At 42.4% G+C, this 22,761-nt stretch overlaps 1 protein-coding gene across 6 annotated transcripts; it reads right to left on the bottom strand.

Annotated features, from left to right (window-relative positions):
- Positions 1-1,626: 1,626 nt before the first annotated feature.
- ctage5 (CTAGE family, member 5) lies at positions 1,627-22,652 on the bottom strand. Of its 6 annotated transcripts, XM_039785760.1 has the most exons (28): positions 22,416-22,652; positions 22,010-22,143; positions 21,216-21,302; positions 20,674-20,989; positions 15,381-15,659; positions 15,013-15,113; positions 12,347-12,478; positions 12,150-12,171; positions 11,876-11,964; positions 11,532-11,603; positions 10,100-10,210; positions 9,840-9,911; positions 9,604-9,708; positions 8,681-8,803; positions 8,195-8,383; positions 7,959-8,049; positions 7,727-7,794; positions 7,559-7,629; positions 6,774-6,875; positions 6,557-6,653; positions 6,243-6,310; positions 5,437-5,522; positions 5,187-5,300; positions 4,335-4,475; positions 2,946-3,080; positions 2,626-2,678; positions 2,347-2,524; positions 1,631-2,249 (listed from the first exon to the last, which is right to left on the bottom strand). In XM_039785760.1, exons 1-28 carry the CDS (start codon positions 22,534-22,536, stop codon positions 2,032-2,034), a joined length of 3,375 nt encoding a protein of 1,124 aa, XP_039641694.1. In that variant the 5' UTR covers positions 22,537-22,652; the 3' UTR covers positions 1,631-2,031. The 6 variants fall into 6 exon arrangements, with proteins under 6 accessions (XP_039641692.1, XP_039641693.1, XP_039641694.1 ...); XM_039785761.1 differs by lacking the exon at positions 15,381-15,659 and having other exon boundaries at positions 1,632-2,249; positions 22,416-22,650; XM_039785758.1 differs by lacking the exons at positions 20,674-20,989; positions 21,216-21,302; positions 22,010-22,143; positions 22,416-22,652 and adding an exon at positions 15,832-18,172 and having other exon boundaries at positions 1,627-2,249.
- Positions 22,653-22,761: the final 109 nt, after the last annotated feature.

Raw genomic sequence — 22,761 nt, 5'->3', positions numbered from 1 at the left:
GACACTGACAGAAAGGCACATTGATGGTTTACTGTATGTTACAGTAAAAGTTTTGCCAGACCAAGGGAGTCTCCATATTTTTAATAAGCGATAACCTTACTAATAAGAATTAAATATTTAGCAGTTTTTCATGCCAGCATGCAAAATACCAGGACCCAGGAACTGATGTACCTAACTAAAATGGAGCCATCATTATCATTAACATACATACAGTACATGCATTATTACTTACATACATTAGGGCTTTTCCTGCTTTGACATGTCAAAATGTCTGCTGTTAAAAAGGTCTGTTGTGACTGTAGATCAGGGCAAATTTCTATGAAAGTCATCTTGTCTGCTAAGTAGCCATACCATAACAAAACTGCTACGTATTCTAGTATAAAGTAGTTCCTCGTTACCACACACAAAGGTGATGTTATCTATGTAGAAATTGGACAGGAAAAACCAACTATCGTTTGTATTTCCATTGATTAGGCTAGGCAACATCTGAATATGCGCTCCGTTGATCTACAATTCAACCAAATGATATACAGTGTACACAAGTCTTATAATTTAAACTTGGAGTTACAAATTTATTTTCAGAATGTTTTGTTCACCTGTAAATAAAAGTTCTGTAAAAGTTAAAAATGACATCACAAGAGCTTGGTCGGGAAGTTTAGGTAGAGATCGTTACATATGAATTGTGCTGTACAATCAAGGTTACAGTAAATATTTTTTTTTTCAACTTATCATATATATTTACCATATTTAAAACATTATCATCGCATGTCATATGTACAGTATTATAGAAAACACTGATAACTACCCAAATCTGACTTCCAATTATATTCCAATGCTCGGTTACCCCTGGTGGCCGCTGATGAGTTGCACAACAAATTGAACATTAATACATTAGTGAAATATGGAGACATTGACAATTTGACATTGTCTTTATTTATCTATTAATAATCACTTTTATTTTTTACAAAATTCACATGGGTGCGATCTTTCTGGCTCTGAAGGTCTCTTCCAGTCAGTCCATTTAATCACCGCTCTGTGACTGCCACGATGAGTCACAGTTTACTTCGACAAAATACAAGTGGCTACGATAAGCCGCTTTTTTTTTTTTTTCAAGCTTAGGCCATATGCAAGTCACTGTAACATAGTCAAAAGCATGGTTTACTTGCTGCTGTTTGAAATAATAGCTTTGTTGAGGAAGGCGAAATCCCACAGGAAATCAGTGAAATTCAGTTATGCGCTTTAATTATATTTTAAGAAACTCCTTTTACCTCTGAGGGAATATTTAGAGTTTAAGATCATCTCAGTTCAGTCACAGACAAAACATGATCTGATGTGATCTGATTTAGGTCAACTTCGTAGATGCTGAAGGGCTACGTTTTTAAAATGATGGTGACAATAGCAAGAGCGTTAGGTATAATAAAATATATTGTATTAGACCTTAAAAGATGCATTTCTTCCCTGATGGCCCATGATCATTTAGATTTCTTTCTGTGCCACTGGGATGAAATGTTGACTCATGCCATCCGTAAAACACTCTCACATTCTCAGCCACACAGCAAAAACAATAAAACTTTAGTGGCACTGTCACACACACACACACACACACACACACACACACACACACACACACACACACACACACACACACACACACACACACACACACACACACACACACACACACACACACACACACACACACACACACACACACACACACTTCACAGGTGATGTAGATGGATGATGATTGGGCAGGGCGAGAGTACCAGAAGAAAAAAAAAAAAAAAAGGCAAGTGACGGAGCAGAAGAAAGAGAGAGGATGTTAAAAGAGCAGAAAGACGGGGCCGAAGCAAACAAACGACAACAAAGTGGGCTAATGAAGGCTGATACTTCCCCTACGCTAACACTCTTCATTAAATACATCCTGGGAAGATGGAAAACCGCAACCTGGCCAACCATCTGTCTACCGCTGAGTTCAACTTTAACCACAAACGCGTCATCTCACAGCTCGAGTGGAAAACCTGGTCGGGCTCAAATGGCGTCTTCAGGCGAGGGCGTGTGCTCCTCTGGCGACTGGCTGTGTGGCGGGGAGGGGAAGGACTGCTGAGGAGGGGGAGGACCCATGGAAGGATGTAGGTGGCCGTCGGGCAAAGGGGGCCGCATGGGGGGAGCGTAGTGAGGATGAGGAGGTCCACCTGGAGGGAAACGAGGAGGGAACATCATCCCTGCAGGAGGAGGAGGGGCCCACACTGGAGAAAGAGGAGAAGGAAAGCGAGCATAAGGTTAGAGGACATTTAGAGATAATAAGGTATTCCAAAAGTTGTGATGATAGCTGTGACTGCTTACTAGGCATCATGGGAGGGCCCCCAGGTCCCCTAGGAGGGTAGAAGTCAGGAGGTGGTGGTCCATAAGGGGATCTACGAGGAAAGGGACCGTCCATGGGCCCCATCGGGGGTCCAGGTGGGGGTGCGCCCCCCATCCTTGGATCCGTTTCAGGGGGAGTCCTTCGGTCACCAGGACCCGTCTGGTGACACATACGGAAAGGTTACAGAGGCTGGACCATAGATGCTACTCAAACAAAATCACACACACACCTACACACCCCTAGTCACACACACCTCTTACCTCTCTGTGTTCCTGTTCACCAGGCCCATGGCTGTTTTCTCTGTATGAGCCATCTGCATTGAAATGAATGAATAGAAGAAATGAACAATCATAAAGTTGATATATATATATATATATATATATATATATATATATATATATTGCATTCGAACACATGTCTAGATATTTTTTTTAAAAGTTTGCATTCTGCTTTTTCATTTCCATTTGTGCACGTTCAAATTCACCTATTTGCAGTCCAAAAGCATTAAAGATAGCAAGACAGTAAAGATGAGAACATAATGAAGGGACGACAAGCAGCTATACAGATAGCAGTGACTCACCCGCCATGTCTGCAGGGTGAGGGGGTAATGGGGGGAGACCCCTAGGATGGAGAGGGCCGGGTGGAGGCAAGAGGCCCAGAGCTCCGGGAGGAGGTCTCCTGTACATCGGACCTCCTTGTTCTGGGAACATATAGCCTGAGAGACAGACACACAGAAAATATGTTCAGATTTATCAATATTATATCGCCAGCTCTTTCCGAAGATGTAAATAATAACACGGCTCTAATCTGTTGTGTTATGTTGATATTTTTGGAGGTTGCTTTCCCTCTCAGGATCATGTTATAAGTGATCGGACATAAACACTTTTATCACAGAGCGTCAAGACAACTGTAGTTTCCAGTGTCAAAACTCAAAATGCATTAAACAAAATACACATGCACTGTCAACATGCATTTGGCATGCACATGCACACTATATGATTTGACTGTTGACTTGCCAAACACAGGTGCACCTAATAACCTTAACAATGTATGCACTCCATTTGGTTTATTGTTATAAGCTCCACCTGTGCACTGACTGCTGTAAGTCAACATTTCAGCTGTGAAAGAGACCTTTTGAGTGTGTAGACACAATACCACAATGCCTTTAGAACAGAGATGAAATATTGGGCCTAACAATATCCAGGTGCACATGGTGCCACACAGAGTCAGAGGTATTTATTTATTTTTTTTATAATTTTTTTTTTTTTTTTTTTTACAAATGTATAAATAATGTAATAATGACCATGATGAATGGTGAATGACACAGCAGAAATCCAGCAGTGCCACATCCAAATGTATCCGCATGAGAGTGGGACATATAATGAGAAATGTTCCTTGATCTAGTCTAAAGGCTGATTCTCACTATGACACGCAACTACAAACTGTTTTCATTTCTGCAATCCCAAGTCAGTGCGAGTATTCTCAGCACAGCACTGTTGTTTTTTTTAATTTGTATTAAGGCCACCTCTAGTGGGCTACATGTTTTTTTTTTTACAACGTCGGACCACAGTAAAATAAAGACACACAATATAAAATATCATAAACAGCACAACAGCTCCTTTAAACAGTTGTTTAACTTGTATCATGAAGGAGTTTTAACTTTTGAGCACTTACCTCTGCATTGTTTTGTTTTAGGAATTTCTGTTAAATAGGTTTACATCGTAATCCTCAATATGATATCTCCATATCAGAGGAAGGTCAGGCCTGGTCAGGTTGTGTGAGCGTCACCAGGCCTTCCTAATATTACAGACTGACGACCTACCAGACATTACTGATTTACTCTGTCTTTCTCTTTGTCTCTCTCACACACGCGCGCGCGCCGCACACACACACACACACACACACACACACACACACACACACACACACACACACACACACACACACACACACACACACACACACACACCTGGGGGTCCTAGGGGGCCTGGTGGGGGGCCCCTACGATCTCTCTCCCATGTTGGAGAGATTGAGCCACTGTCTGAATGAGGACCTCCACTCTGCTCCATCTCTCCTTGGCCACCTGGGGGCTCCACTGGACCTCGAGACACTGTGGAGGAAAGACAGGGGGAAAAAGGGAGGAAAGGAGAGATAATTGAAGATGTTGATGGGGAAAAAAGAAAAAAAAAAAAAAAAAAAAAGAGAGAGAGAGAGAGAGAGAGAGAACCCAGCGGCCAAAGACAAAATATCACTAAATAAGGCCAGAATGAGTGTGATTGCGAGACGGGCAAAGAGAAAGTGTCATGTCAGGATGAACTGATGAGATTTAGGACAAACAATCACATTCCAGAGTGCTAACAGCATGCCAGCATACAGACCATGCTTAAGCATAGATAGTTGTTCATGCTACAGCCAGCTGGTCATCTCCAACATGCCGCAAGGGTTTATTGTGATGACTTTGTGAGACTGAATTAGCAAATGTTCTATCATGTAAAGTAAGATAAATGTTTTGTCATTTCAATCAGCAAAACCTAGCGATACAAAACATGGCTAATGAATAATAAAACAGGACACGGCTGTGCTTGAGATAACTTGACTGAACTCGCAACTACAACACTAGAACATATTAGGAGAGTGTTCTGAAAGTATATAAATAAAAATAAGGAAAACTATATTCAGGTTTGTGGGTTTTTTTGTGCACCATTCCAGGGGGTCTTATCTGGTTTGTTGTACAGCTGCAGATCGTCTCTATATATGTGGATTGTGGCTTTCTGTGTGTGTGTGTGTGTGTGTGTGTGTGTGTGTGTGTGTGTGTGTATACCTCGTGGAGACAGTCTAGCAAGTGGTCCATCCATTAATGTAGGAGGAGAAAGAAAAGCTCTGGTTTCAGATGCAGGTCGACCCAGGGGAGATGGGCCATACGGTGACCTTTCAGCTGAAGGGTTAAGGGTACTTTGGTGAGTGCAAAGTCAAGGGAATCTGTGGCCTACTGCTTCCAGGCTGGGGTAGATTAGCCACAAAATATGTTAGCTTAATAATGCATGCTTTGGTTTAGAAGTGTGTGTGCTAACCTCTGAAAGGCAGTGGTCTAGCCAGGCTGTCCAAGGCGTAGGGATCGTTGTCGAGGGCGTCCAGTTTAAACTGTGTGTCTGTCAGCCTGTAAACAAACAAAAATATATTTTTTCAAGTGAACATATGACAAGTATATTTCCGGACCCGAGTATGTCATTTATACAGTATAGAAAAACTGTAATCATACAAATCATAAATTGAATTGTATCCAGTTTTAAGCCACATTTTTTATGATAACATTTTTAGATCGTTTTATTTTAACTATACGTTTGAACTAGATGAAGGATTTTAAATCAGAATCAGAAAGGGCTTTATTGCCAAGTACGGTTTTTACACATACAAGGAATTTGTCATGGTGTTGTTGGTGCATGACACACATTCATATAAACAATATAAGTATAATCATCAATTATACTTATAGCAAATGTTAACGGCAGCTTGGCTCGCAGCCCCTCGGGGACGTCCTTTGTCCGCTGAATTCTACCCACTGATTTTTAACGTAAAACTGCTTTAGTCCGTGTTTTCACTGTTTTTTTTTTTAATCACCAGGCCCGTTGTCTTGGAGAGCAGAAGACCTCTGTGGATATTTCGGCTCCCGGTAAAAACCTCCTGACTGAGGAACACTAACGGAATCCTAACCAGGAGAAGCTGACTGCAATGGTGGTGAAGACAATTCCCGTGATCCAACACTACTTCACGACGTCACCGAACTCCGCCTTTTGTAATGGTTTTGATTGAGAGACCCCACAGCGGCAAGAAATGACATGTTGTGCGTTTAATTGCGGTTCAGTTGCCGTATGCTCACTTCTGTCTGAAGAGGCCGTTCTCTCTCCGGATGTCTGCTAGCTCTCTCTCTGCTGCGCGGGCTGCCAGCTGGGAAATCAAGCAGAGATCAGTAACATGACATGACATGTACATAGATACAGACACAGTCAAGATCAGAGCACTTGAATGCACTGTTAAGATAAGTAATTAATGAATGAATACGCAAGTAATTAATGAATGAATACGGCACTCATAACATCATGGATTAAAAGACCAGAGTAGATGCGTGCTGCAGTGACAGACGGGTAATGTAATAACCCCCATAACCACACCAGCTGAGGGGTTTTTACTAACCCAGTTATTGTGTGCCTTCTTCTCATGTGCTGATATTTGAGTCTGGTAAGACTGTTTGGTTTTCTCCAGCTCCTCCTCCATCTCTCCTGCTCGTTGTCTGAAGAAAAAGGTGACGTACACGTGAGACTCAACAGGCGTATGTGGGAGGCTCACAAACGTCCCCTTGCATATTGCATACTATCAATGTGTTTGGCGACACTTTGAGGGCAGCGGCTACCTATAGTTGCTGAGTTCTTCCATGGCCATGGTGATGTTTTTGTCGGCTTTATTTAACTTCTCCTCTTTCTGCATGCGCTCCTTCTCCTCCACTGTCAGCAGCCTGCAAACGCACACGTTCATTAAAATCCTGTACGATAGCTTTCAACTTATCAATGCACTTAGTGCCCGGCTGCACGCTGGATGCGTGGCGTGAGCGTGGCGTTTCTGTTGCGTGTCGGCTGCGTGGCGTTTTCTATGTCTTCGCACACCAGAAATGTGTCTGACGCGGCGCTGCAGCTGCTAGCCTTGGCTGTACACATACACATGTATGATTCCCACTGATAAACTGCACTCAAGCTGTAGTATACTTCATGTTAAACATAAATATATATACTGATTTGATTACAGCAAAGACAACATCGGCAGTAATGATGGCAAAATAGGCAACAGAATATTTTTTTAATTAGATTTATATCTGCATTTATGTCAAAACCTAGACACTTTCAAACATAAAAATGTCATTTATTACATGTATTTGTGTCAAAATGACATATAAACATCTTTTCGCATTATATTTTGCCTGGAAACGCTTCCAACAACCTTGCGTGTTGCGTGAAAAATAGGCGTCGGTCCTATTCCAAGCATGCACGCCTTTTTTGGCGCGGCTCGAGTGGCGCCTGAGACGTGCGTGTCACGCAGGCAGTGTGCAAGCTCTAACCTGTAAACATGGGAGCCAAGATAAAAACGGACTCGCCACGCAGCTACACATCCAGTGTGAAGCCAGCCTTATCCTTGTGTCTATACCTGTGTAACTTAAGCTCATTCTCCTGGTACATTTCTGTCATAATCTGGAGTTTCTGTTGTAATCTTTGGACCTGTAAACGTGAAGAAAAGAAATAAATACAAAATCAAATTAATGTGGAATGATAATATAATAAAATATCACACTAACACATAGTTGAGGGCAGCTACCTGATCTGAGTACTGCTCAGTGTCCGACTGCAGAGATAATTTCTCATTACCCAGCTCCTCAATTCTCACTAGAGCAAAAAAACAAAAACACACACTCAGATGCTGATATGTTTCACACACTACATACATTACTATATCGTTATATCATTACATAACCTCTGACTTGTTTGTTCTTTATTTGACATCTTAATACCAACCTTGGTAAAAACACACCAGTGGACAGTTAACTCACCTTGCAGGTCTTCTTTAGCTTTGACTTCATCATTCAGTTTGGCAAATAATCGGTCTTTGTCTTCATCTACTGATTTGAGGTCTGCATTCAGCTACACACAGATACAAAACGACATATCAGTAGGCATTCAGTAAAGTGTGCAGGGATGTTCAATATGGTTTTCAGCTCTCCAGAGAGTTTCGAAACATTTCAGTGTTCATTAACACTGTGTGCTCGTGTCCGTTTAAGTCAAATACCTTAGCAGCATAGATAAGTTTCTGGACTTTCTGGAGATGGCCTTGTGTGTCCAAAATGTCTCCTCTTCCATTCTCCTCTCCTCTCCCTGCTGTACCATTGGACGCCTCCTTCCCTTCTCCTTCCCCATCTGCCTCTTCCTCCAGGTCTGAATCCCAAGCTTTCATGCTCAGCAGCCGATCTGTCAAGGACTGGAAACGGACACGTTTGTGTGTCAAACTTATAACTAACAACCCAAAGTAAAAAAACTGAATCCATTAACTTAGGCTGATCTTTTAATCTTTTACATCAGTCTGCAGTGCACTCTTCTTCTTCTCGAGATATTATTATTATTCAAAAATTCAAAGTATATTATAAATTGACTAGCAACAATATGTTGACCAGCTACAATATGTATTCTATATGTATGTTGCTGTAATTCCTTCTGGATTATGAAAGTTCTATCGTATTTTATGTTAAACTATCATCAATAGCAGAAGCAACCATACCATTATACGCTCATCCTTGTTGGCCACGTCCTGCAGCATCCCCCTGTGGGCGACCTCACACCTGCTCATCTCCGCCTCCAACTCACTTACTCTTTCTGCCCATCCCTCCACCTGCTGCCTCAACTGCAGAGAAAGAGACGGAAAGAGAGGACAAAGACACAAACGATGCCATGAACAGATCAGACTTTCAACAGTTTTGCGTAACGTTAAAAAAAACATGAATCTAGTACAGTATGTGATTGGATGGACTGAATGGAACAAACTGACTAATTAGTACTTTAAAGCTGTCATTTTAACCATGGAAAGGCTAAACCACCTCCCTTGCAACTGTGCACAGTAAAGGCACAGTCACACATACGTGAATGCAGGCGAGTGACCATCGACTGCTGAGGCGATACCGGCTGGTTAGACACAGCAACAAAAAAAAATCAACATTACACTACAGCCAAGAGGGTTCAACCAGAAACTGCTTTGCTATAGGTTGAGGATGCGATTTGATGGTCAAAGTTGAACTCCATGCAATACGAAGATGCTAAATGTATGTGACTGTACTTTGTGCTGGAGCTTGTTGCAGGAAACAGTCAGCTGTTACACAAACTGCTGGGCAGTTAAGTGCTTGTGTTTCATTTTTTTTAACCCTCAGTGTTTTGAAACTTTCTTGTGGGAGCGATAGAGGCAGTGATGGTTACTGGTTACGGTTTACTGTATAGGACTCTCAAACCGCCTCAAAAGTCTGATCGCCAGTTACATGATTAACCACCGCAGGGCACGTTGGGTTGCGTTTTTCCAAAAGTCTGAATCTGTCCCATCTTTTCACCACAGGCCTCTTTTTTGCAGCCCCCAGGCACTACCCCCATTTCACCAGACCGCCTGATCTGTGTGTGTGTGTGTGTGTGTGTGTGTTTGTGTGTACGGCATCATACCTGAGCATTGCTCTCCTGTAGCAGTGTGTTCTCCTCTCCAGCTGTTTCCAAATTCCTCTGTAGTCTGTCACTGTTCATATTGTACACTTTCAGAGTGGTTTGTGCCTAGAGACAAACAGGCAGCAATAATATAATATGAAACGCAGAGGGACAGAGCAGAGGATGAAACCATGATGCAGGAAAGAGGAGAGGACAGGAATGTGACGGTACAAAGACAAGAGGTTAGGTAATGGTACCTGCTCTTCCTGTGACTGGAGGTCTTTGGTTTCTTCTTCAAATGTGTTCATGCTTTCTTCAAGCACTGCAATCTGGAAGGATAACCCAAAAAGAATCCAATACATCAGTATCACAATAATGCAATGGATTCCTATTCCTAATCAAATGTGATTCTTAAATAACAATTGTAGATGTTACAGTCGGTGCGGTGTATGTGGCTGTGTGTGTGTGTGTGTGTGTGTGTGTGTGTGTGTGTGTGTGTGTGTGTGTGTGTTCCTACCCTCTTTTCTTGCTCTATCCTGTGTTCTCTCTGTTGGTCCAGTTGATCCTTTAGCTGTTCAAGATCCCTATCAAGCTCTCTTTTGGCATGTTCCAACTGTCTGGCTTTAACCTGGAGGAGCAAGAAAACAAGATGTGTTCAAGTGAGAGCAAAGGAGTGAGAGAGTGCGCAGTGAACATGAAGATTCAGATCACAGCGTCAAAATGTGATACATCCTTATTCCAAATTTGGTGACGCGGTTCAATTGTTTTTCCTTTTTACTGTAATAACGTCTATAAGCGATATTTTTATAATAACGATGTATCGGACGACAATATGCAAATGTGACTGCCAGATGTGTTAAAAAGCAACTGTTTGTTTGCTAACAAGTTCGTTAGTCTCGTATTGCCAGACCTCTCTCCACAGTGCTGTGTCAGCGCTAGAGTAAGCCCCATTATCCACTAGGCACGTCTCTGCTGTGTTCCGGTTTTGTTCCGTCCTCTGACACATGCCATACCACACCGGGAGCATCTCAGAAGCGGAGCGTCTTGCTGCCCAACTCGCAGATTATATCGTCTTTACAAGTACTTTACAGAACAATCACGTGTTAATTAAGCTAGTATCTACCTTCCACTCCAAGCACTCCTGCAATTAAACTCCATGCCAAATCTTTTCTGGCATTGTCCTTATAAAAAGGGATTTGTGATGTTGGTTATATTTTTTCCGCTTCCAAGATGAATCTCTCGTCATCAGTGGTGTTGTAGAGGAGACATCAACAATATTGGGGGGGGGGGTCTTTTGGTAAACTGGATGCTCGCGCTGTTTTCACTTCCTGCCCGGCTGTCCGAACGGCCCTAGGCTTGCGTGAAAATAGACCTGGCGCGTATCTTTAGCGGAGCGGAGAGCCGCATCACGCACACTTATGGGATGCGCCGTGCCCAGTGGAAGATAGGGGGTAAGCCCCGAGATGCAGCGACGGTGACTTTTCAAAATAGATAGCGGAGATAGCAGAAGGGGAGGGACATCCTATCTCAGGCTTTATCCCAGCACTATGATCCAGTGAACCAGACTATTGCAGGTTTAACCTAAATGACATCATCAGGACAATTTGGAAAAACACTATGCATAAGTCTGTAGTTTAGCACTGGTTTTGATTTCCAAGTAGTTCGACATTTCTTAAGAGCCTTCTCCATAGCTGCCCCCTCCCTCTGGAACTCTATCCCCAATCAAATCTAAGACTGCACCAATCTGTCCATGTTCAAATCAAAACTCACTTTTTCAAAACATCTTTTAATGTGTGACTAATGTTGAGTGTTATATATTTTTAGTGAGCTGTTTTCTATGATCATTTCAACTTATGTAAAGTGTCTTTGAGTATCCTGAAAAGCGCTCTATACGTGAAACATTTTATTATTATTAATCTCCCTTTAATTATTTTTTTCCTCTGCCTTACCTCAAGATGTTCTGTCTTTTGAGTTTGGGCCAAGACACCACTGTCCCTCAGTGAGCTCTCCAGGTCATCGTACTGCAAATGAATGACATGACAAAATGCATTTCATCAGCATTTAAACTTCATAAAAGTCTGCAATGACTTTGCAATGAGAGAGTTTCTGCTTTTTGATCGCGCCTCATACAACATGCGCAAGACTCTGCATCTTCTAATTCCGACATTTTTTCATGCCATGGACATTAAAACATATTATATGAATTTGACCTCAGTGGAAAACACCCAGTGTTGTGTGTCAGACAGGCTCTGCCTCTAGTCAGTAGTCAGTCAGCATTGGAACCAGTACCAACCTCTTGTTGACATTTGCTGAGAGTCTCAAGGACTTTACACTTCTCATCCAGCAGCTGCGCAACCTGCTCAGCCATCCGCTGCTCTTTACCTGAAAACAGGGAATACAAAGCATATAAAAACATTGAAATTATATATATATATATATATATATATATAATATACTATACAGGGGCCAGAGAAAGAGGTTAAATTGACAGTGATTAGTCATGTATTAGTTTAAATTCTGTGAAGTCATAATAATGTGATATTAAGGAGTAAGTAGTGAGAACTTACCTTGATACATTCTGCTTTTGACCTGTGAAGAAATAAAAAGAAAACAATGATGAACAAGTAGCAAAGGGATTACTCAGTTGATAAGGAACAAGTGTGGTCTCATTGTTTCTACCAACAGTACCACAACAAATTCATATATTGTACCATTTTCAAATCTTTGCCATCGTTGATGTGTATGTACGTTGCTGTGTACTCACAGAGCTATAACATCTACAGGTGAACAACAGCATTGTCACCAGCCCCACCACACTGGTGATGATGACTGGTTCCCATGGCACCCCATACAGGTCTGGCCCGGGTCTGATGTCATCAGGCAGTGTTGATACAACCTGAAGGAAGAGGAAAGCTCAGTTTATTTTAGGAGTTGGGCTTAATAGATATCTTTAAAAAGAGATGTGTGATTGTACGTCTGGGAACAACATTTGATTCACTCCATTTAACTTAGCGGATTGTACACAATGGAATACTTATTGTGGACACAAGGATCAGCTTCTTAGTGCTGCAGGACTGCCCTGCAAACTAGTTCTAATCACTTGCGGCCAATGCAATTAAACATTAGAGATGGTTTCATGCAGCATGGCAGTCAGAGACCCACAAAACAGCTGTTGCTTAAGTAGATAGGGTTATGCTTCTTTCTTAACATTTATAAAACGGAGCCAAACAACTGGCTTATTTCATCTTTAAGTAATTCTAATGTTCTTACAACTGACCACAGAATGTATTAGTTGGTATAGCAAGTAGTTAGCCTCGACTACTCAGCCTTAAAGGTTTACTACACAGCTGTAGTTGATAGCAGTAGCGTAGCTAGTTGTCTGCTACATGGAAAAAAACTGCCATATTTTACCTAAAAAGATAAGAAACAGCAGGAAAGCACAACGACACTTGATCAGACATACTAACTCTACTATCAACTAGCTAGGTTAGTATTACTAGATAACGTTAACTCATCAACACACATCTAAAAAAAGCGACATAAAATTGCAATACAGTCTTGACAGCTGGTGAACAGCCCTGGCGCGACAGTCAGACGTGAGCTGTACAAATCCAAACGTGTAATCGGCAATAATACCGAGCTGTTTTCGATAGCTTGACCATCCGTTACGTTATACCAGCAGTGTCGGCTAACGTTAGTTAGAAAATGCTAATGAAACCTGCCACATAACGTACATCCTTCACTTTCTCCACGGCGATACTGTAGTAAGCTTCTACCGTCGCCTGAAAGTCGACCACTTTGCTGGCCGACTGGTCGCTTGCCGTATGTTCCGCCATTTCCGAATTATTTCATTTGGTTATTATTTTAGTGATATCTGTCATTTAAGAGTTGACATTAGGAACAGAAAGCGGAGCCATCAACCGGGCTAGCGGCGATTTCACATCCTGTACACAACACTGACGCTCAAGAGTGGACCACGTCACATTGCACGTCGCAGGGGTGGGGAGATATTGGATTCTCTCTTCAAACTCCTCGTCTAGATTCAACTAGAGAGGCATTGCATTAAACTATGTTACTACGTAAATTAAAATATATTTGAAAAAATAATTAATACAAATACATCGATTTGAGGCACTCACGAGCTCATGTAGATATTATTAGACCCCCGCCACTGTAAATGGTTCACTCGCAACGTCACCAATTGTAAAATGCCACACTGGCACATCGGAGCACTTTTAAAGTAACACCAAAAATAACAGGTGTCGGTAAACTGAATGGAGAATTCTCAATGTCGTCTTTGATAACACCCCCAATAACTAGCATAATCATTTCTTAACACATCATGTTTTTTACACAAAAGCCATCTTTCTCAAGAAGTTTACAACCACCATGTGTCACCTGTGTTACGTTACGGCTGCAAGGGCTGCAGGGTAATAAAGCTGGTTTTAGTAGGACATAGGTGAAGACTTGACTCGGTCACCAAATGTTTCGAAAGGTACTCACCGACATGGCCTCATTTTCGTCCATTTGAAACTAGAGAATCATTACCCTTCTCAAAACATTTTAAAAAGTTTGCCTTCAGGTCAGGTGGGTGGGTTGCCAGCTGGCTGAACGTTTGTAATAGACCCAGCAGCACTAAGGAATGTGAGTGTGTGATGGTGACGGAGCTAAGCCAGCTTGACAGCTGAGACGTCGAGATAGAGCTAAATGTCAGATCAACATGTCACAAGTTCAGTGTCTTAAAGAACCAGACCTCGCAGTTTGTGGTTGTATGGACCTCTGAAGGTGTGCCAGAGGGGCCCAAAGATGCCCTATCAGAATGATCAAAACTATACATAAGATTATGAACCTTTAAATTACCTGACAAAACATGTTAAAACTGGGTCAGGCAACATTTCAAACAAAATGCACACTGCTTTAACCTTAGTCACAATGTCTCTTAAACAATACTGCAAGGCAATGAAAAAATAATAAAAACAAAACAATGCTGAGTGAATAAACATATTTCATTTAATTAACCAGTGTTTTTTTTTTTACATTTGACCCTCTTCACCTGAGAAAAGGTGGTTGTTTTAGATTATTTAAGAAAAGTGCTCCAATTATTTTCTGTTGGGATTTAATTCCTTATGTTATTAAATTAACCTGAAAGAGGATGATCTAAATGTGTTGTAGCTGTGTAGTTGGATGTCGAATCACAAACAAATTGCACTAATTGCTTCAACCATTACGTGATAATTTTAGCTACATTCGGCTTTCCTTGTTTTCAATCTGCAGATGCATGTTTATGGTTTTATGTTGATTTAAAAAAAGAAGCTTTTTTTCTGTTACATGCTTGTGTTGTGAAGCAACAGATTGCAGCACTATGCCTAAGACAAATTTCCCCTCGGGGACAATAAAGTGTATTCTATTCTATTTTATTCTACATCTTACCTGTTCAGTAAGCCATATGAGGAGCTCTGTCACTGCACAAACATGAGTGGTTGAATCTTCAGCGATCTGATGAACAAAGTCCAGAATTTGATTTATTACCCCTGGAATTAGAGTCACAAACATAATGGTATTAAAAATGTAAGCTTTCCACCTTTGTCACAATGATATATTATTAGAAATCAACCCAATGTTTTTTTTATCTTTAATGTATAATATACTAGTGTAAAACAAAAACTGCCAAGTAATGTTCTGGTCATGTCATAATGTTCCAGGTTGTGTGTATCGCAGGAATGAGGATATTACTGCTTAATATCTTTGAATCATGTTTTAATCCTTCTTGATTAAGGGATACTTGAGTCATCCATTACCTTCCAGGGACTGTGGTGATCCTGGCTGAATGTAAGGACGGGACTCAGGGGACACTCTCTCTCCTCCACTTCTTTTTCCCTTCTCTTCTTTTGTCTTATCCTCAGTCACCCTCTCTTTTCCTGTGCCTCCGCTCAGTCGTCCGTCTTTCTCTTCATCCAGCCCCGTCCATTCATCTCTTGGGGTGTGGTTATCCAGGCTCACAGAAGGATCTTCCTCGGTGGCCGTTTCCTTATCTTTACTGTGAGTCGAACAGGATTCACCAACACAGCTGTCCTCGACTGCATTTAACAGGGAAACACATGCACTCTGATTGGCATCACTGCAAGTCAAACCCATACTAAAATTACAATATCAAAGTAACTTAAAGTATCACTACTATCAGCCATGATATCTGAGGCCATGACGAAATTAAAATACTCTGATGGTTTGTGTTACTGTTGTCTGATTCACCTGTGTTGAAAGTCTCTCTCACTCTCGCCAACAGCATTTCTAGCTTCTGAAGTGCGATGAGCGTTGTGGTCTTTTCTTTGTCCTCCTGTGGTGCATCCGTGAGCCTCACGCTAGGAGCGACCAGCGTCTCCCTGTGATAACGCAGAAGTCTTTCTATATCCAACAATATCGAGTCGTCATTATCGGGGTCATCGGTCGTGGTTTCTGAGCTTCCTAAAACGTAATCCAAAAACTGCAGCTTGTGTCGTCCAAAGAGCTCCTTCATAATAGTCGTCTCGTCCGCGCTCATGTAGATGAGAAGGTTCTTGTAATGTTTGGTGAGGGTCTTTGTTTGGATGGGGCTTTCTGTGGGATGAGAACGGGTCTGCGTCGGGGGAGGAGATGATGCCTGGGTCTCTGTAAAGAGAGGCTGCAGCTGCTGTTGTGACAAGGTGATGGGAGAGTCTGTGTGCAAATCTTGCATGTAAACGTGACTCGAACCAGTGGTTGAATCCCGTTCTTGTTCGGGAGGGAGAGAGGCTTGTGCCTCGGATGTCTCACCTGTGTTAGAATCCAAACTTGGGGCAGATTCTGGGGATTCCGTAGTTTCGGTGACAGGCGTTTGGCTAAAAAAGCTAAAGGCGTTTTCGAAAAGGCCGAATGCTCCTCCACTTCCAGTCTCTGCTGCTCGTTTATTGTGACCATCAGACAGATGTGAAGAACCGGATGCATGTTGAGGAGCAGTGTGTTCACATGTCACGGCCTGGCTTTCAACAGGGTCACTGGACGAAACTGAAACCTCCATTCCTTCCTCTGTCCTGAATACAGTACCACCTGTACTCAGATCTCTGCCCTCATTCACCCTTACATCATCATGCTTCACGCTGATCTCCCTCTCTTCTCTGTAAGTGTCCTCCGCTGTGTCTATCACATAATCAGAGTGTATTTGCTCAGTTTCCTTCTCAGTGGAAATCCCTTTGCTGCTGGTTTCAGTGACTTCAGACTTAGTTTTATCTCCCTGACGGAGCACATTGTCGTCAGAAAGCTCAGTGTTGTCTGGTTCACTGGAATATAATTGATCATCTTCTTTGTTCTCAGCTGTCTGACTAAGTGAACGTTGATTAGGAAGGCTGTTTCGGCCACTCTCCCCTGAATGTAGCAGATCATTGTTTTTCTGCTCAACCTGCTCTTCTCTCCCCTCGTCGGCCTTAGCAACATCATCTTTTTTTTCTTCACCCTCATCTCTCTCCGTGTCGTCAGCTGCTACCATCTGACTCACTCCTGTCCTATCTGCTAATATTTGATCATTGTCTGCCACTGGGTTTTGCTTTCCTGTCTCCTTTGTCCCCTCATCTATTGAGCTCAACTTATTTGCAGAATCATTTCCATCTTTGACCCCGACAAATGCGTCTCCACTAGCTTGAGGACAAAGCTCATTTGAACATTTAAGGCTCCCTTCTTTCCCTTTGTTCCTCCTCTCACCCTCCAAATTCTCCGTCTCCTGCTTTTCTTTAACCTCCCCCTGTTTCTTTTCTCCCTCTCTCTTCTCTTCGTCCATCTGTGGGTTTTCGGCCTGTCTCTTTTGAGTCTTTGTGGGCATTTCGGAGAACCCAGAGCTGTTTTCACCGCGTGTGTCTTCCCCGTTGCTCTCTGACTCTGGGCTTTCAGTGGCTTTCTGAGTGTGAGATAAAGAAGGGATGCTGTTTTCCATTAATACCTCCAAATGAGACTGTACTTGCTTTTCTTCACCCTCTTTCTTCTCTTGTTCCTTTACTCTCTCAACCTCCTTTAACTCTTCCCTTTTCTCCTGTTCTTTGAACTCTCCTATCTCCTGCTGCTTCTCCTCTTCTTTTAACTGTTCCTGCTTCTTCCCCTCATTTATCTCCACCTTCTTCTCCTCTTCATTTAACTCTTTTTCCTCCCCCTGCTTTCCCTCTTCCTTTAAGTCTTCCTCCTCCTGGTTGTCCTCTTCTTTTATCTCCTCCACCTTCTCCTGTTTCTTCTTTTCTTTTAACTTGTCCGCCTCCTCCTGTTTCCCCTCTTCCTTTATCTCTTTTACTTCCTGTTTCACCTCTTCCTTTATCTCCTTAACTTCCCTTTTCCCTCTTCCTTCATCTTCTTCACGTCCTGCTGTTTCCCCTCTTCCTTTATCTCCTTTACTTCCTGTTTCCCCTCTTCTTTTATCTCCTTTACTTCCTGTTTCCCCTCTTCCTTTATCTCCTTCATTTCCCTATGTTTCTCCTCTTTCTTTAACTCTTTTATCCCCCCCAGCGTTTCCTCTTCCTTTGTCTCCTTTACTTCCTGTTTCCCCTCTTCCTTTGTCTCCTTTACTTCCTGTTTACCCTCTTCCTTTATCTCCTTCACTTCCCTCTGTTTCTCCTCTTTCTTAAACTCTTCTATCCCCCCCAGCTTTTCCTCTTCCTTTCTCTCCTCCACTTCTTGCTGTTTCCCCTCTTCCTCTATCTCCTTTTACTTCCTGTTTCCCCTCTTCCTTTCTCTCCTCCACTTCTTGCTGTTTCCCCTCTTCCTCTATCTCATTTACTTCCTGTTTCCCCTCTTCCTTTATCTCCTCCACTTCTTGCTGTTTCCCCTCTTCCTTTAGCTCCTTCACTTCCCCCTGTTTCTCCTTTTTCTTTAACTCTTCTATCCCCCCCAGCTTTTCCCCTTCCTTTGTCTCCTTCCCTTCTTGCTGTTTCCCCTCTTCCTTTATCTCCTTTACTTCCTGTTTCCCCTCTTCCTTTATCTTCTTCACGTCCTGCTGTTTCTCCTCTTCCTTTAACTCTTCTATCCCCCCCAGCTTTTCCTCTTCCTTTATTTTCTTCACGTCCTGCTGTTTCTCCTCTTCCTTTAACTCTTCTATCCCCTCCAGCTTTTCCTCTTCCTTTATCTTCTTCACGTCCTGCTGTTTCTCCTCTTCCTTTAACTCTTCTATCCCCCCCAGCTTTCCCTCTTCCTTTGACTCCTCCACTTCCTCAGTCTCAGTCTCTGTTTCAGAGCCTATAGCTGACTTGAGACCACTTTCATTCAATATGTATTTCTGAAACTCTGTTGTCTCAGTTTGAACTGTCTGGAGGTTGTTTTCACCGTCTGTCTCAGTTTCTTCTACAGTCTCCTTTAGCTCGTGTGCATCACCATCACTTTGTGTGTCCCCCTGTTGCATATCTGGAGACACAGAGTCCTGGTCTGCATTGTCTTCCATCTGTCTTGTGCTCTCACTAGTGGAAAATGTTCTTCTGTCCTCCTCTGAGGCATTGTCATACATAGTTGCAGTACTTCTATTAGTAAAATGAGCTGAACCAAACTCCTGAGAGATGCCCTTGTCTCCTAACTCACCCTGATGTGTCTCTATTTCTGTGTTATTGTCATTCATAGCCAGTGAATCAGAATGATCAACGTTGGTTTCTACACTGTGAGCCGGTAAAGTGTTATCCTCATCGGAGGTAGGTTCATGTCCCTCCTCGGCTGTGCCTGGTGATAAGAAAGAAGGCTGACTCTTTCCACTGCTTTCTCCTGCTCCGCCGCTGAACCGACTTTCTTCTGCTGAATCATCAGTCTGAGTCGTGGAAACTTCCCGGTGAAGTACATATGTTTCTGCATTATTCCCTTCACCTTCATTACCATCACTACCAGCTCCAGTAACAGACGTATCGGTGGATTCTTCTGTGTTGTCTATCTGATTTGGGATCTCGGGCCCTTCCCCAACCACGTCCTCTGTGTTGTCGTTCTCATCCTCGCCTACAGATTGTCCAATGGAGTTTAGATTTAAATCCACAAAACTCAAGTCAGGCCCTGAATTGATGTCAGATTGGGTCAAAAAAACCTGATCAGTGCCGCTTGCAGTTTTACTTTCTTCTTCTCCTGCCTCTCTGTTATTATCCTCACCCTCATTAGCTATCAATTTGGGCATCTGATGATCTTTACCCTCCATACTCTCCATGGTCTGAGGAGAAATATCTTTTTCATCTACCTTGGATGCCTCATCTTTAGGTAGAACACTATCCTTGCTGCTGTCTGAAGTACCTATATCGTTATTATTACTGTCAGCATTGACTCTGATCTCTGATGGGGCATTTTGATCCTTTGGAGTTTCTCCCACCTTGGATTCATTGCTAGTTTCTTTCCTTACCTCCTCTGTCAGTACGGGTTGTAATTGACTAGTATTCACATTCTCTGAGCCAGTTTGTTGTTCTAAGGTTTTGTCCTCTTCTGTCTCCTTAAAATCGCTTCCTGTACTCTCATCAACTTCACTCTTGTCTTTCCCGAAGCCTAAAATGTCCCTGATCCCTATATCCAACCAAGAACCAGACGCTGGCTGTTCTACCTCCTCCTGGATTGTCTCCTTGGCCTCTATTTCAGGTGTTGTCTCATGCCCTGACTCCTGATTGGTCAGGCCAAACCCCAGCGTGCTTGACAGCCCGTTACCTAGCCAACCCAATGTCCCCATCTCTTTCTTCTCCTCTTCATGTAATTGGCTGCCTTCTAGGTCCAGAGACATCCTTCTACTCCTGAATGTCTCCACTGGTTCTTCATCATCTTCTCGTTCTTCTGTTTGGTCTTCTTTTGCCGGATGATCTGTTTTTTTCTCTCCTCCATAGCCAAGCCACCCAGTCATGGTTGAAGTGAAAGAATCAGCAGTTTCTCCATCTTCTTCCACAATATTCATCGCCACGCCATCATCAGGTTTTCCTTCTCCTCCAAACCCCAGCCACCCTGTCACTGAAGAAGCGACAGAAGCTTCGGCATGCATCTCTTTTCTCTCATCTTTTTTCTCTCCTTCAGCCAAATTGCCAGCTTCTTCCTCTTTAGCCAGACCTAACCATCCTGTCATGGAAGAACCGAGCCAGGAAGAGGGGGCAGACCCACCTTGTTCGTTCAGAGCTGCAGAAGTCTTCCGTGCTTCCTCGTGAATCCCGACAGCAGCATCCCTAGCATTTTTGTTTTCCGCCTCTTCTGTCAACGTGCCGTCAGCGTCCTGTGCTGGAACCGGAGACTCTGTAGAGGGATCTTCAGACGTTGAAGGGCTTTCAGCATTTGTGGCGACGGTGTGTGGAGTGGTTTGGGTGATTTCTGACTCCTGGTTTTGGATTTTGGGATCGTCGTCATCCTTATCGTCATCACTGTCCAGATGACTGGAGTCAATTGGATAACCAAACTCATCCATACAGAAGAAATCAGATTTCTGAATGAAGAGAGGGAATGAGGGCACTTCAGGAATAAGGCATTGCTTTTGTACAGATTCAGCAACTACTACTACTACTAATTCAGGAGTAAATATTATACCAGATACCAGTTTACTAAATGTTTATTATATTGGTTTACAATCAACTGCTATACTTATTATAAAAGAGTATGTTTTGTTCAAAGCTTCTAATCTGAAGAGCTACTGAAATCAAAGTCTTTTTTACCTGTGTTTCCACTACTTTCTCCACAGCAGCATAAACCTGCTCCTCTTGCACGGCATCCTTTGGGAAATAGCCAAACTGTTTGTCAATCTGAAATCAAAAGGAAGCAGAACAGCCGTCACAGTTCTGTAAAGCCACTGCAGCCTTGTGAAAGAAAGGAAGGAAGGAGCGTTGTGTATTTAGGTATACATTTGTTTCAATTATTCCACAGTAATAAAAAAAAAGGTACATTTGGTATTTATTTAGTCTTTGCTTAAGCCAAAAGTCACTCAAAGTAGCCGAGTTTGGAGCATCAATCGAATCCCCAATGTTCAAAAATCACCACAAGTAATGATATAGCGTGGGCCATTATTTGAACAAAATAATGTTCATCTTAATAAATAAATAAATGTTGCCTCTGAAAAGCAAAGTAGTTAATATACAGTGAATAAATAAAGTGTTTACCAAAATAAAAGACACACAGGTAGTAGTGATGTTGGGTCAGCACATTAATATCTCAATCATTCTGTCATTCTGTGTTAATACACAACAATATCATTATATTTAAATGAACTGGAGTGCTCTCAGACGTTTGTGTTTATTAGGTAGGCCTACTGTGTTACCATGACTTGCCAATCAGTGCTGAGAACCTAAACCATCTGTATTATAATTTTGACTAATCTCTTCAACCAAAAACCTGATCTGAGGGACTGTTTGAATTGAGTAGTTTTTTCATTACATTCTGCTTTAAAGATAGATAGATAGAGAGAGAGAGAGAGAGAGAGAGAGAGAGAGAGATATGAAGATATCAGACTCACACTGCCTGCCCAGAGGTCTTCCCTCTTTCCTGACAGTTTGTGGTAAACAAAGATGGTGTCTCCCTGTCTGAAGCTCAGGAAACGGCAGTCCTTACCACGGTGGTCCCTGATGGCCTGCACTCTGCTCATCAGGCCTACACACACACACACACACACACACACACACACACACACACACACACACACCACACACACACACACACACACACACACACACACACACACACACACACACACACACACACACACACACACAATATAGTATGAATGAAAACAGGAGGGGGAAAAAAACTGATCATCATAAAGAAAGCTTTGAAAACACAGGCGTACTAAATGATATCAGCTACAATCTAAATGTAGGCCTATATCATAAATTAGGACAATATATTTGTAGTTTAAAACTTACTTTCACACTCAGAATCTCCACAGATCTTGTAGTCAGACAACAATCCCAGATTTAAATGAGGTAAAATTACAAAAACTATGCCTGTACTCCACAGGATTGTGTAAACCCGTGACACAGCCATTCTTGTTGTTTTAACAGGAGTGTATCAAGAGAAAATGTCCATAACTAGGCCTAATTCCAAAAAGAACTCCAGCCAGTTGTGCTGGCAAGTGGACATTGCCTCTAAGCTGTTGCTTGTCATGAAGACTAAATGGTAAATGAGAGAGCTGAGATAAGATATAAGGCTACCGTGAGGATAATCATTAACATCCAAGAGCTGCTTGCAATAGGCTACATTAGCTAGGAC

This window comes from Perca fluviatilis, chromosome 20 (assembly GCF_010015445.1).
Source record: "Perca fluviatilis chromosome 20, GENO_Pfluv_1.0, whole genome shotgun sequence".
NCBI lineage: Eukaryota > Metazoa > Chordata > Actinopteri > Perciformes > Percidae > Perca > Perca fluviatilis.
The sequence above is the reverse complement of the archived record's forward strand: the minus strand, read 5'-3'. Positions and strand labels throughout refer to the sequence as shown.